The sequence below is a fragment of the Megalobrama amblycephala genome, linkage group LG19 (genome assembly GCF_018812025.1).
Source record: "Megalobrama amblycephala isolate DHTTF-2021 linkage group LG19, ASM1881202v1, whole genome shotgun sequence".
In the NCBI taxonomy this organism is placed as follows: Eukaryota; Metazoa; Chordata; class Actinopteri; order Cypriniformes; family Xenocyprididae; genus Megalobrama; species Megalobrama amblycephala.
The window spans coordinates 2,283,191-2,296,484 of NC_063062.1; the positions used below are offsets into that span (position 1 = coordinate 2,283,191).

Genomic DNA, 13,294 nt, shown 5'->3' on the forward strand with positions numbered 1-13,294 from the left:
ACTTTTGGGGCTATTTGATGGATATAAAAAGTTGTCAGACATTTAACTATTCTGTTCTTAGTTTCTATTCTTATATTGCATTCTGTTTTGCATCAGAAGAGAATATGAGAAATAAAGTCAATAAAGAAAAACATGTAAAAAAAATTGCATGCTGGAAAAAGTGCTGGATGTTCATGAAGACGTCCCTGTTTAAGTGTTGGTTGTATTGTGTGTGTGTTTCAGATACTGATGAGTGTTTGATTAGGAACATCTGTCTGAACGGCATGTGCATTAATGAGGACGGCAGCTTCAAGTGCATCTGTAAACCCGGATACTTGTTGGATGGCACTGGCCGATTCTGTGTGGGTAAGTGGACACACACACACACACACACACACACACACACACACACACACACACACAAACCTGCTGACATTATTTGGTCTGAATCAGAACATCATCTGAGGACCTTTTTACATATTTGGCCCTCATAAACACAGACAAACCTGAACACACACACACACACACACTGAAGTCATGCATATGATGTATTTGCTCATTAATGATTTGTATAGTCTCAAGAGGAACAAGTCTAGCACTCAGGAAACACACACACACTGATTGTGCTCAGCTTCAGCTCTGAGACAGAGAGAGAGAGTCTGGGTTCAGATGAATTATGGGTATTACAGATCTCAATAGTTCACCCTGAAATCAAAGTTTGACTTCATGGACACACAAGAGCAGATGTTTAGCAGCTCTTATTTGTATAACGAAAGCAGACGTCGATTAGAGATCTGAATATCCTCATGCTTTAACATGTTTGTGTTCATTTTTATTGTTTAGTAAAGATCATGTGTGTTCTGTGTGTCAGATGTGGACGAGTGTGAGGTTAACGGCATGTGTATGAACGGTCACTGCGTGAACACGGAGGGCTCGTTCAGGTGCGAGTGTATGCCGGGACTCGCCGTGGGGCTGGACGGACGCGTCTGCGTAGGTGAGCGCAACCACATGCACACGGAGTCCGTTTTGAGACTCTTTATGCTTTCTTCCATGTGATGTTGATGTTTGATCATGAAAAAGCTCTGCAGAGTTCCAGTTCTTCTCTGTGTTTCTGAAACGCCTCCATTGTAGTCTTGAGTTTTATTCCTAATTTAAATAATTCATGCGCAGAATGAAGGGGCGGGGCCTGCTTGTTTGTTGAAACTGGTGGTTATGGTAAGGGGCGGGGCATTTCCCAAACACCAATCACAACACACTGCTCCAGCCGACCAATCAGAGCACATTGTGCTTTTCAGAAGGAGGGGCTTCATAGAGACAGGAACTAAACAGAATATGAAGAGTTTGGTTCCAAAACGCGATAAACGGCATTTTAAAAAAAATTGAGTTTCCAACGCCAAAATCAGTATTGTATCTGGTCGGTATTGAAAAGTCATTTATTAATTTTGCGTAAAGTGCGATATCCGTCGTGTTTTTCTGTCATGTTTTCTCCCTTTCAAAAAACGCCAGTCTCCTTTTTCTGCAGAACGCGATATATCCGCTCAACCAATCACAGCGCACCATTCCACGCACTGTAAACATTGAAGGCATTTTTTAAAAGCCGTTTTTAATACCAATGTACTCGGCAAATGTGTTTATTTAACCGTGCGGTGGCGCCAGATACTCTTTAATCGGTAATGACAAATAATTTATAACATTAACAAGATGACCCGTTGAATTAATTTTGGGAGCGACGGCTGAATGTATTTTTAGTAAAATGCCTAAATATTGGCAAAGTTTAGACTCTGTCATATATGTGAATCAACTTACTTTGTTGTGTATTTTCAATTTGAAAAATAACTTTTATATTGATGAATTAATTGCATTTTTAAAAAAAAATTGTGTCATGGATTTATTGCATTTTGGGAAAAAAATAATAGGTTTTTATAATAAACTTTTTAAAATCAAAATGTAGATTTGAATTTTTGATGTTTTTATAACCAAAAGATGCTATGTGAAAGTCTGAAACAGAAAATAGTGGTTTTCATCTTGCCACTTTCTTGGTAAAGAAAACACCTTTTTACTCAAATTAATCAAAATGGAGTTATAGCGTTTTGGAACCAAACTCTTTAAATGGTCCCTCTCTAAATAATGTTAAAGTAGAGGTAAAGTTAATGAGATAATTAAGCAATTAATAAGGCTGTGACTGAAGTCAGTTGTATTTCTTGTTTTTTCTTATTTCTTCAGTGATTCTGCTTGTTAACAGCAGGTGTTCATCACTAATACACATATACACTAACAAGAAGCGACAGTCAATAAAACGTTTCATTGCAGCACCGGCGCCCAGCAGCGGTCCTGCGTTTCCGCCATTCTGGGGTGAAAGCGAGTCGTCAGTCCACTAGTTTCTATGGCAATATCAGCTGCTTTGTTAAAACTAAATGTACATTAAAGCTGAAATCCAACAACACAGAATAAAATACTATCACTAGTGATCATCAAATCCGTTAACAGTTTATTTACACACTTTGTGTTTAAGCCTTCCACTTTTTTCACAAAACCTTTGCTCTCTAGAAACCCAGTCAGTTTGGGTTAAAATTCTTTTAAAGGCTTATAAACACTGAATTAATACCAACATATGAAATTAAATTAAGGACATGCATCAGAAAAATTGGGAATGTTGGACAATAAATATGTGAATATAACAGCTTGATTTTGCAATGTCCGTTAAAGCAAGTGAATTATGGGATAACGGACACAGCAATGCATCATGTATTATAAGATCATTATGTTTGTAGTGTGATCCATTAAAACATACAATATATATATTTCAATTCAGACCTAGATATTATTACTATTACTCCACTAGGTCTGAAATATATTGTTCGCTGCAAATATGATGATCTTAAATTTATTAATTATTCATTTACTATTAATAAATGTGTAAAGTTGCATAAAATGGAAATACTCAATAAATTAGGCTAACTACGTCACCTCAGATGGATGAATGGTTGGATTCCACAACTGGTAAAATAAAACATATATAAAACATACAATTTACTGATGACTTAATTTAAAAAACTGTTCTATTGCGCTTCTATTGCGATTTTAGGTGTGTAAGATGTGAAGGATTCAATGGTCCAGTTAGTATTTTCACCCCATAATGGCGGCTGCACTACCGGAGCGCCATCTAGTGGCTGTTACCCAAAAAAGTGTCAAATTTCGCCTTTTGGGTTCTAAGCTCTTTGGCGTTACTGACAGACTGGGAAGAGAGGAGCTGCAACAATGGAGAATATGAGGAAAATAATCAACATTCAATCTAGTAGAGCCCAAAAACAACATCAAGACTTTGGAAAAAAGAGCATAAAATGGCCTCTTATTGTTCTTGAGTGCAGTCATTTACTCAATGGCTGTTTATCACGGCATGCACATTGCTCTTGTTCAAATGAGCATGTGTCACGTCCCTCGACGGAGCTTTTGATGGTTTTGTTCTCCTGCAGACACACACATGCGCAGCACGTGTTACGGAGAGTATAAACGCGGTCAGTGTGTGCGACCGTTCTTCGGCGCTGTGACCAAATCTGAATGCTGCTGCGCCAACGTGGAGTATGCCTTCGGAGAGCCGTGCCAGCCGTGCCCGCCGCTCAACTCAGGTACACACACACACACACACACTCACTCACGGATCTAGCGTGACTCTGCATTAGTTTCGGTCCTCAGCAGCAGCTCTGACACATCACTCCTCACCTCTGCTCGCTGTGGAATCGATGACATCATGGATGACATCAGCTCCTTTAGAGGTTCAACACATGTCTGAGACTGAAGTGTGTTTGTGTGACTCAAACTTTAAACACACACACACACACACACACACACACACTGCAGACGTGTTTAGAGTTCTCTGGCATCCGCAAGCACGTTGTTAAATTGTGTGTTTATGTTCCAGCGGAGTTCTCGGCTCTGTGCAGTTACGGCCTAGGAACTACGACTGATGGCAGAGGTACGGACAAACACTGGATAGATAGATAGATAGATAGATAGATAGATAGATAGATAGATAGATAGATAGATAGATAGATAGATAGATAGATAGATAGATAGATAGATAGATAGATTTAATACTATAATTTTATTTAATAATATATAATTTGATTTATACATAGCACATATTTCACCCCAAAATCAAAAGAAAAAAGTATAAATAAATAATAATTTATTAAATTAATGTGAAATATTATTAAAAAAATATATTATTATTCTATATTTTATATTATAAAGTTGAATATTCATTCTATACATTTCATAATTTTATATAATATTCTAATTATATTTCATAAATAATATAATTAAATTTATATATAGCCCATATTTCACCCAAAAATCTAAATAAAATAATACATAATAATAATTTAGATAACTATATGAATTATTAAACAGTTAATTAATACTTATTCTAATTATATAAATAATGTAATAAAATTAATGTATCCACTATATATATATATATATATATATCCATCCATCCATCCCATATTTCACCTAAAAATCAAAAGAAAAAAATGATAATAATAATAATTTAGATAACAAATATGAATTTTTAAACAGTTACTTAATAATAGATCTTAAAATGCAATTAAATTAAATATAATTTATTGTATATAACTATAATGATTCATAGCATTTAAGCATTTATGAAGTGTGTGCATAAATAAATAATAATTTATACAATTACTGTGAATTATTATTAAACAAATATATTATTATTGTTGAATATTTTATATTATAAAATGTAATATTTAATCTATACATTTTATAACTTTATTTAATATTCTAATTATATTTATTTAAATAATGATATTATTCAATTTATATACAGCCCATATTTAACCCAAAAATCAAAAGAAAAAAAGTATAAATAAATAATAATTTATCAAATTAATGTTAAATATTATTAAAAATTGTATTATTATTCTATATTTTATATTATACAATTAAATAGTCATTCTATACATTTCATAATTTTATATAATATTCTAATTATATTTCATAAATAATATCATTCAATTTATATATAGCCCATATTTCACCCAAAAAATCTAAATAAAATAATACATAATAATAATTTAGATATTTAGAACTATATGAAATATTAAACAGTTAATTAATAAATGTATATAAATTAATACTTATATAAATATATAAATAGTGTAATAAAATGAATGTATCCACTGATATATATATATATATCCATCCCATATTTCACCCAAAAATCTAAATAAATAATAATAATTTAGATAAATATTAATTTTTATACAGTTACTTAATAATAGATCTTTAAATGCAATTAAATTAAATATAATTTAATGTCATTATAGTCTTTATAACTATAATGATTCAAATCTATAGATATAAGCATTTATGAAGTGTATGCATAAATAAATAATAATTTATACAATTAATGTGAATTATTATTCAACAAATATATTATTATATATTATAACATTTAATCTATACATTTTATAACTTTATTTAATATTCTAATTATATTTAAATAAATAATGATAATATAATAATTATACCCAACAATCAAAAGAAAAAAAATAATAATTAAGATAACTAATATGAATTGTTAAACAGTTACTTAATAATATATTTTTATAATGCAATTAAATATAATTGAATGCATATAACTATAATGATTCATAGCTCTAGATATAAACATTAATGTGTATGAATAAAATAAATATATTTTTTTTATGAATTTTGGTTGAAATATGGGCTGGTCACCCATGTATTTTATGCATATGTATGTTTACTTGCATAAATCACAACTTAATTGCTTTAATGAGTTTCTGTCTAAAATGAGCACATGATGCTAACTGCAGGATTTGTATCTCAGACCTGTACATTTCTGGACATTATTTTGACACAGTCACCTCTGATAGCAGATCACTCTAAACTGTGATGTAGACACATGCATTTTCTGTAGAGCTGCTTTAAAACGATAAATAAATGTGAATGTCTCTCTCTCTGAGTCAGATATAAACGAGTGTGCGCTGGATCCTGATATCTGTAAGAACGGCGTGTGCGAGAACATGCTCAGAACATACAAGTGTAACTGTAATCTGGGCTTCGAGGTGGACATCAGCGGGAAGACCTGCGTGGGTCAGTATCTCTGCAGACATGACCGTCACACACTCGCAGACGTCTGCGTCACCGCTGTGTGTGTGTGTTTCAGACGTGGACGAGTGCATGATGAACAGTCAACTGTGTGATAACGGCCTGTGCAGGAACACACCGGGCAGCTACACGTGTAACTGCCCGAAGGGCTTCATCTTCCATTCCAGATCAGACGTGTGTGAAGGTGGGTCACAAACACGTCACAAACACACACATCACACTATCAAACACACACACTATCAAACACACACACACACACACACACACACACAACACACACAGCAGGACGACATTCTGATGATGATGGAAATCAGATGAACATGCTTAAAGTCAGCTTAGAGTCAGTTTGGTTCATTTCTTTTAATGATTATCATTATAGTTATTATTAGTTGCCACTATAGATGTTATTATAGTTATCATTATAGTTATCGTTAATGATTATCATTATATTTATTATTAGTTGCCACTATAGATGTTATTATAGTTATCATTATAGTTATCGTTAATGATTATCATTATAGTTATTATTAGTTGCCACTATAGATGTTATTATAGTTATCATTATAGTTATCGTTAATGATTATCATTATAGTTATTATTAGTTGCCACTATAGATGTTATTATAGTTATCATTATAGTTATCGTTAATGATTATCATTATAGTTATTATTAGTTGCCATTATAGATGTTATTGTAGTTATCATTATAGTTATCTTTAGTTATTAATTAGTAGTTGTTATAGATGTTATTATAGTTATCATTATAGTTATCGTTATTGATTATCATTATAGTTATTATTAGTTGCCACTATAGATGTTATTATAGTTATCATTATAGTTATCGTTAATGATTATCATTATAGTTATTATTAGTTGCCACTATAGATGTTATTATAGTTATCATTATAGTTATCGTTATTGATTATCATTATAGTTATTATTAGTTGCCATTATAGATGTTATTGTAGTTATCGTTATAGTTATCTTTAGTTATTAATTAGTAGTTGTTATAGATGTTATTATAGTTATTGTTATAGTTATCATTAATAATTATCATTATAGTTATTATTAGTTATTGTTATAGATGTTATTGTAGTTATTGTTATAGATATCTTTAGTTATTAATTAGTAGTTGTTATAGATGTTATTATAGTTATTGTTATAGTTGTCATTATAGATGTTATTGTTATAGTTAATGTTAATAATTATCATTATAGTTATTATTAGTCGTCATATAGATGTTATTATATTTGCTGTAGTTATCATTAGTTATTATTAGTCGTCATATAGATTTTATTATAGTTATTGTTATAGTTATCGTTAGTCATTAATTATTAGTTGTCATATAGTTGTCATTATAGTTATCATTAATGATTATCATTATAGTAATTATTAGTTGTCGTATAGTTATCATTATAGTTATCGTTATTGATTATCATTAAAGTAATTATTAGTTGTCGTATAGATGTTATTATAGTTACCATTAATGATTATTATTATAGTTATTATTAGTTGTCGTATAGATGTTATTATAGCTGTCGTTAATGGTTATCATTATAGAAATTATTAGTTGTCGTATAGATGTTATTATAGCTGTCGTTAATGGTTATCATTATAGAAATTATTAGTTGTCGTATAGATGTTATTATAGCTATCGTTAATGATTATCATTATAGTAATTATTAGTTGTCGTATTGATGTTATTATAGCTATCGTTAATGGTTATCATTATAGAAATTATTAGTTGTCGTATAGATGTTATTATAGCTATCGTTAATGATTATCATTATAGTAATTATTAGTTGTCGTATAGATGTTATTATAGCTATCGTTAATGGTTACCATTATAGAAATTATTAGTTGTCGTATAGATGTTATTATAGCTATCGTTATTGATTATCATTATAGTAATTATTAGTTGTCGTATAGATGTTATTATAGCTATCGTTATTGATTATCATTATAGTAATTATTAGTTGTCGTATAGATGTTATTATAGCTATCGTTATTGATTATCATTATAGTAATTATTAGTTGTCGTATAGATGTTATTATAGTTATCAATAATGATTATCATTATAGTAATTATTAGTTGTCGTATAGATGTTATTATAGCTATCGTTATTGATTATCATTATAGTAATTATTAGTTGTCGTATAGATGTTATTATAGCTATCGTTATTGATTATCATTATAGTAATTATTAGTTGTCGTATAGATGTTATTATAGCTATCGTTAATGATTATCATTATAGTAATTATTAGTTGTCGTATAGATGTTATTATAGCTATCGTTATTGATTATCATTATAGTAATTATTAGTTGTCGTATAGATGTTATTATAGCTATCGTTATTGATTATCATTATAGTAATTATTAGTTGTCGTATAGATGTTATTATAGTTATCAATAATGATTATCATTATAGTAATTATTAGTTGCCGTATAGATGTTATTATAGCTATCGTTATTGATTATCATTATAGTAATTATTAGTTGTCGTATAGATGTTATTGTATTTATCGTTATAGTTATCATTAGCGATTATCATTATAGTTATTAGCTGTCTTATAGATGTTATTATAGTTATCGTTATTGATTGTCATTATAGTTATTATTAGTTGTCGTATAGATGTTATTATAGTTATCAATAATGATTATCATTATAGTAATTATTAGATGCCGTATAGATGTTATTATAGTTATTAAAGTTATCGTTATTGATTGTCATTATAGTAATTATTAGTTGTCGTATAGATGTTATTATAGTTATCAATAATGATTATCATTATAGTAATTATTAGTTGCCGTATAGATGTTATTATAGCTATCGTTATTGATTATCATTATAGTAATTATTAGTTGTCGTATAGATGTTATTATAGCTATCGTTATTGATTATCTTTATAGTAATTATTAGTTGTCGTATAGATGTTATTATAGTTATCAATAATGATTATCATTATAGTAATTATTAGTTGCCGTATAGATGTTATTATAGCTATCGTTATTGATTATCATTATAGTAATTATTAGTTGTCGTATAGATGTTATTATAGCTATCGTTATTGATTATCATTATAGTAATTATTAGTTGTCGTATAGATGTTATTATAGTTATCAATAATGATTATCATTATAGTAATTATTAGTTGCCGTATAGATGTTATTATAGCTATCGTTATTGATTATCATTATAGTAATTATTAGTTGTCGTATAGATGTTATTGTATTTATCGTTATAGTTATCATTAGCGATTATCATTATAGTTATTAGCTGTCTTATAGATGTTATTATAGTTATCGTTATTGATTGTCATTATAGTTATTATTAGTTGTCGTATAGATGTTATTATAGTTATCAATAATGATTATCATTATAGTAATTATTAGATGCCGTATAGATGTTATTATAGTTATTAAAGTTATCGTTATTGATTGTCATTATAGTTATTATTAGTTGTCATATAGATGTTATTATAGTTATTGTTATAGTTATCTAAACAGTGGTCAGTTTGATTCATTTCTGTGAATCAGTTCCGAAGGTCCGTTTCAGTGAATTGATTCAAAACTCTGATTTAGTTATTTGTTTACATCTTCACTTATATGTGTTCATTTGATGGTAAATATTGTTTTTATTAATGTGTACATTATTCTGTTGGTGCATATTAATGAAAATGATTCAATATGATTTGTTCTTGTGTTCACAGTGTCTCATTGCCTTATTTCATGATTCTCGTCTCGTGTTTAGATAGAGATGATTCAATAAATCATTTCAGTAAATCAGTTCAAACTGTCCATTTTGAAGAATCAATATAGAACTTTTATTTAATGATTAATTTGTGACATCATTAAATAATGTGTCCACGTGCCATTTTTCAAGTGTTTTTGAATGTTTGAGATGTTGCAATTAAAAATAGAACTGTATTATTCTGTTTGTGCATATAAATGAAAATTGAAATGATTGATGAAAATGAAATGATTATGATTAGTTGTTGTTCAGGGTTATTATCGTTAACTAAAACTGAAAAAGCTGAACTAGAATAATATATGAGTTGGAAAAACTGAAACTAAATGAAACTTGTGTGTGTGTTCAGACGTCGATGAGTGTTTGACCAACCCATGTGTGAACGGCGAGTGTAAGAACAGTCCCGGCTCGTTCGTGTGTCTGTGCTCATCAGGAAGCACGCTGGACAGCTCAGGAACGCTGTGTGTGGGTGAGTGTCCTCAAGCACTTCCTGTCCAGTCAGACATCTTCCTCTGTGTGTGTTGAAGCCTCATGTGTGTGTGTGTGTGTGTTTCAGAGACCACTAAGGGCACGTGTTGGCTGAAGTTGGTTACCGGAAAGTGTGAGATTAACATTAACGGAGCGACGCTGAAGTCTCACTGCTGTGCCACGCTGGGGGCGGCGTGGGGGTCACCGTGTGTCAAGTGTGAACCAGGTGACCAAACCACTAACTGACCCTTCCTGCTGTCTAACCCCTCAAACACATACACTAGTGATCAAAGTTTGGGTCTTTCACAATAAATGTGTTTTTTAGTTCCATCAGCGCTAGAGGGACATGTTTGACCGTTGCGCTCACGTATTGCTTCTTTTGCAAGCTCTCGCATGTGACGCGGCATTCTAAAAATGAATCAAATTAAAAGAAGCTATAGTTATCGCAAAATGATTGTCATTATAGTTATTATTAGTTATCGTTATTATAGTTATTGTTATAGTTATCGCTAATGATTGTCATTATAGTTATTATTAGTTATCGTTATTATAGTTATAGTTATAGTTATTGTTATAGTTATCGCTAATGATTGTCATTATAGTTATTATTAGTTATCGTTATTATAGTTATAGTTATAGTTATTGTTATAGTTATAGTTATCGCTAATGATTGTCATTATAGTTATCATTAGTTATCGTTATGGATGTTATAGTTATCGCTAATGATTGTCATTATAGTTATTATTAGTTATTTTGGATGTCATTATAGTTATTGTTATAGTTATCGCTTATGATTGTCATTATAGTTATTATTAGTTATCGTTATTATAGTTATCGTTATAGTTATCGCTAATGATTGTCATTATAGTTATTATTAGTTATTGTTATTATAGTTATCGTTATAGTTATTGTTATAGTTATCGCTTATGATTGTCATTATAGTTATTATTAGTTATCGTTATTATAGTTATCGTTATAGTTATCGCTAATGATTGTCATTATAGTTATTATTAGTTATTGTTATGGAAGTTATTATAGTTATTGTTATAGTTATCGCTAATGATTGTCATTATAGTTATTATTAGTTATCGTTATTATAGTTATAGTTATAGTTATTGTTATAGTTATCGCTAATGATTGTCATTATAGTTATTATTAGTTATCGTTATTATAGTTATAGTTATAGTTATTGTTATAGTTATAGTTATCGCTAATGATTGTCATTATAGTTATCATTAGTTATCGTTATGGATGTTATAGTTATCGCTAATGATTGTCATTATAGTTATTATTAGTTATTTTGGATGTCATTATAGTTATTGTTATAGTTATCGCTTATGATTGTCATTATAGTTATTATTAGTTATCGTTATTATAGTTATCGTTATAGTTATCGCTAATGATTGTCATTATAGTTATTATTAGTTATTGTTATTATAGTTATCGCTAATGATTGTCATTATAGTTATTATTAGTTATCGCTTATGATTGTCATTATAGTTATTATTAGTTATTGTTATGGAAGTTATTATAGTTATCGTTATAGTTATCGCTAATGATTGTCATTATAGTTATTATTAGTTATCGTTATTATAGTTATAGTTATCGTTATAGTGATTGTTATAGTTATCGCTAATGATTGTCATTATAGTTATCATTAGTTATCGTTATGGATGTTATAGTTATCGCTAATGATTGTCATTATAGTTATTATTAGTTATTATGGATGTCATTATAGTTATTGTTATAGTTATCGCTTATGATTGTCATTATAGTTATTATTAGTTATTGTTATGGAAGTTATTATAGTTATCGTTATAGTTATCGCTAATGATTGTCATTATAGTTATTATTAGTTATCGTTGTTATAGTTATCGCTAATGATTGTCATTATAGTTATTATTAGTTATTATGGATGTCATTATAGTTATTGTTATAGTTATCGCTTATGATTGTCATTATAGTTATTATTAGTTATTGTTATGGAAGTTATTATAGTTATCGTTATAGTTATCGCTAATGATTGTCATTATAGTTATTATTAGTTATCGTTATTATAGTTATCGTTATAGTGATTGTTATAGTTATCGCTACTGATTGTCATTATAGTTATTATTAGTTATCGTTATTATAGTTATCGTTATAGTGATTGTTATAGTTATCGCTAATGATTGTCATTATAGTTATTATTAGTTATCGTTATTATAGTTATAGTTATAGTTATCGCTAATGATTGTCATTATAGTTATCATTAGTTATCGTTATGGATGTTATAGTTATCGCTAATGATTGTCATTATAGTTATTATTAGTTATCGTTATTATAGTTATAGTTATCGCTAATGACTGTCATTATAGTTATCATTAGTTATCGTTATGGATGTTATAGTTATCGCTAATGATTGTCATTATAGTTATTATTAGTTATTGTTATGGAAGTTATTATAGTTATCGTTATAGTTATCGCTAATGATTGTCATTATCGTTATTATTAGTTATTATGGATGTCATTATAGTTATTGTTATAGTTATCGCTAATGATTGTCATTATAGTTATCATTAGTTATCGTTATGGATGTTATTATAGTTATCGTTATAGTTATCGCTAATGATTGTCATTATAGTTATTATTAGTTATCGTTATTATAGTTATCGTTATAGTTATCGCTAATGATTGTCATTATAGTTATTATTAGTTATTGTTATGGAAGTTATTATAGTTATCGTTATAGTTATCGCTAATGATTGTCATTATAGTTATTATTAGTTATCGTTATTATAGTTATCGTTATAGTGATTGTTATAGTTATCGCTACTGATTGTCATTATAGTTATTATTAGTTATCGCTTATGATTGTCATTATAGTTATTATTAGTTATCGTTATTATAGTTATCGTTATAGTTATCGCTAATGATTGTCATTATAGTTATCATTAGTTATAGTT

At 28.9% G+C, this 13,294-nt stretch overlaps 1 protein-coding gene across 1 annotated transcript in view; it reads left to right on the top strand.

The window, feature by feature from the left end:
• The window catches only part of fbn1 (fibrillin 1), an 83,902-nt gene that overhangs the window by 23,035 nt on the left and 47,573 nt on the right, over positions 1 to 13,294 (top strand). The window contains exons 15-22 of the mRNA XM_048167952.1: positions 223 to 345; positions 851 to 973; positions 3,453 to 3,605; positions 3,899 to 3,952; positions 5,992 to 6,117; positions 6,191 to 6,316; positions 10,231 to 10,350; positions 10,438 to 10,575. Of these exons, the coding sequence (XP_048023909.1) occupies positions 223 to 345; positions 851 to 973; positions 3,453 to 3,605; positions 3,899 to 3,952; positions 5,992 to 6,117; positions 6,191 to 6,316; positions 10,231 to 10,350; positions 10,438 to 10,575 (963 nt within the window). The remainder of the gene's footprint in view (positions 1 to 222; positions 346 to 850; positions 974 to 3,452; positions 3,606 to 3,898; positions 3,953 to 5,991; positions 6,118 to 6,190; positions 6,317 to 10,230; positions 10,351 to 10,437; positions 10,576 to 13,294) is intronic.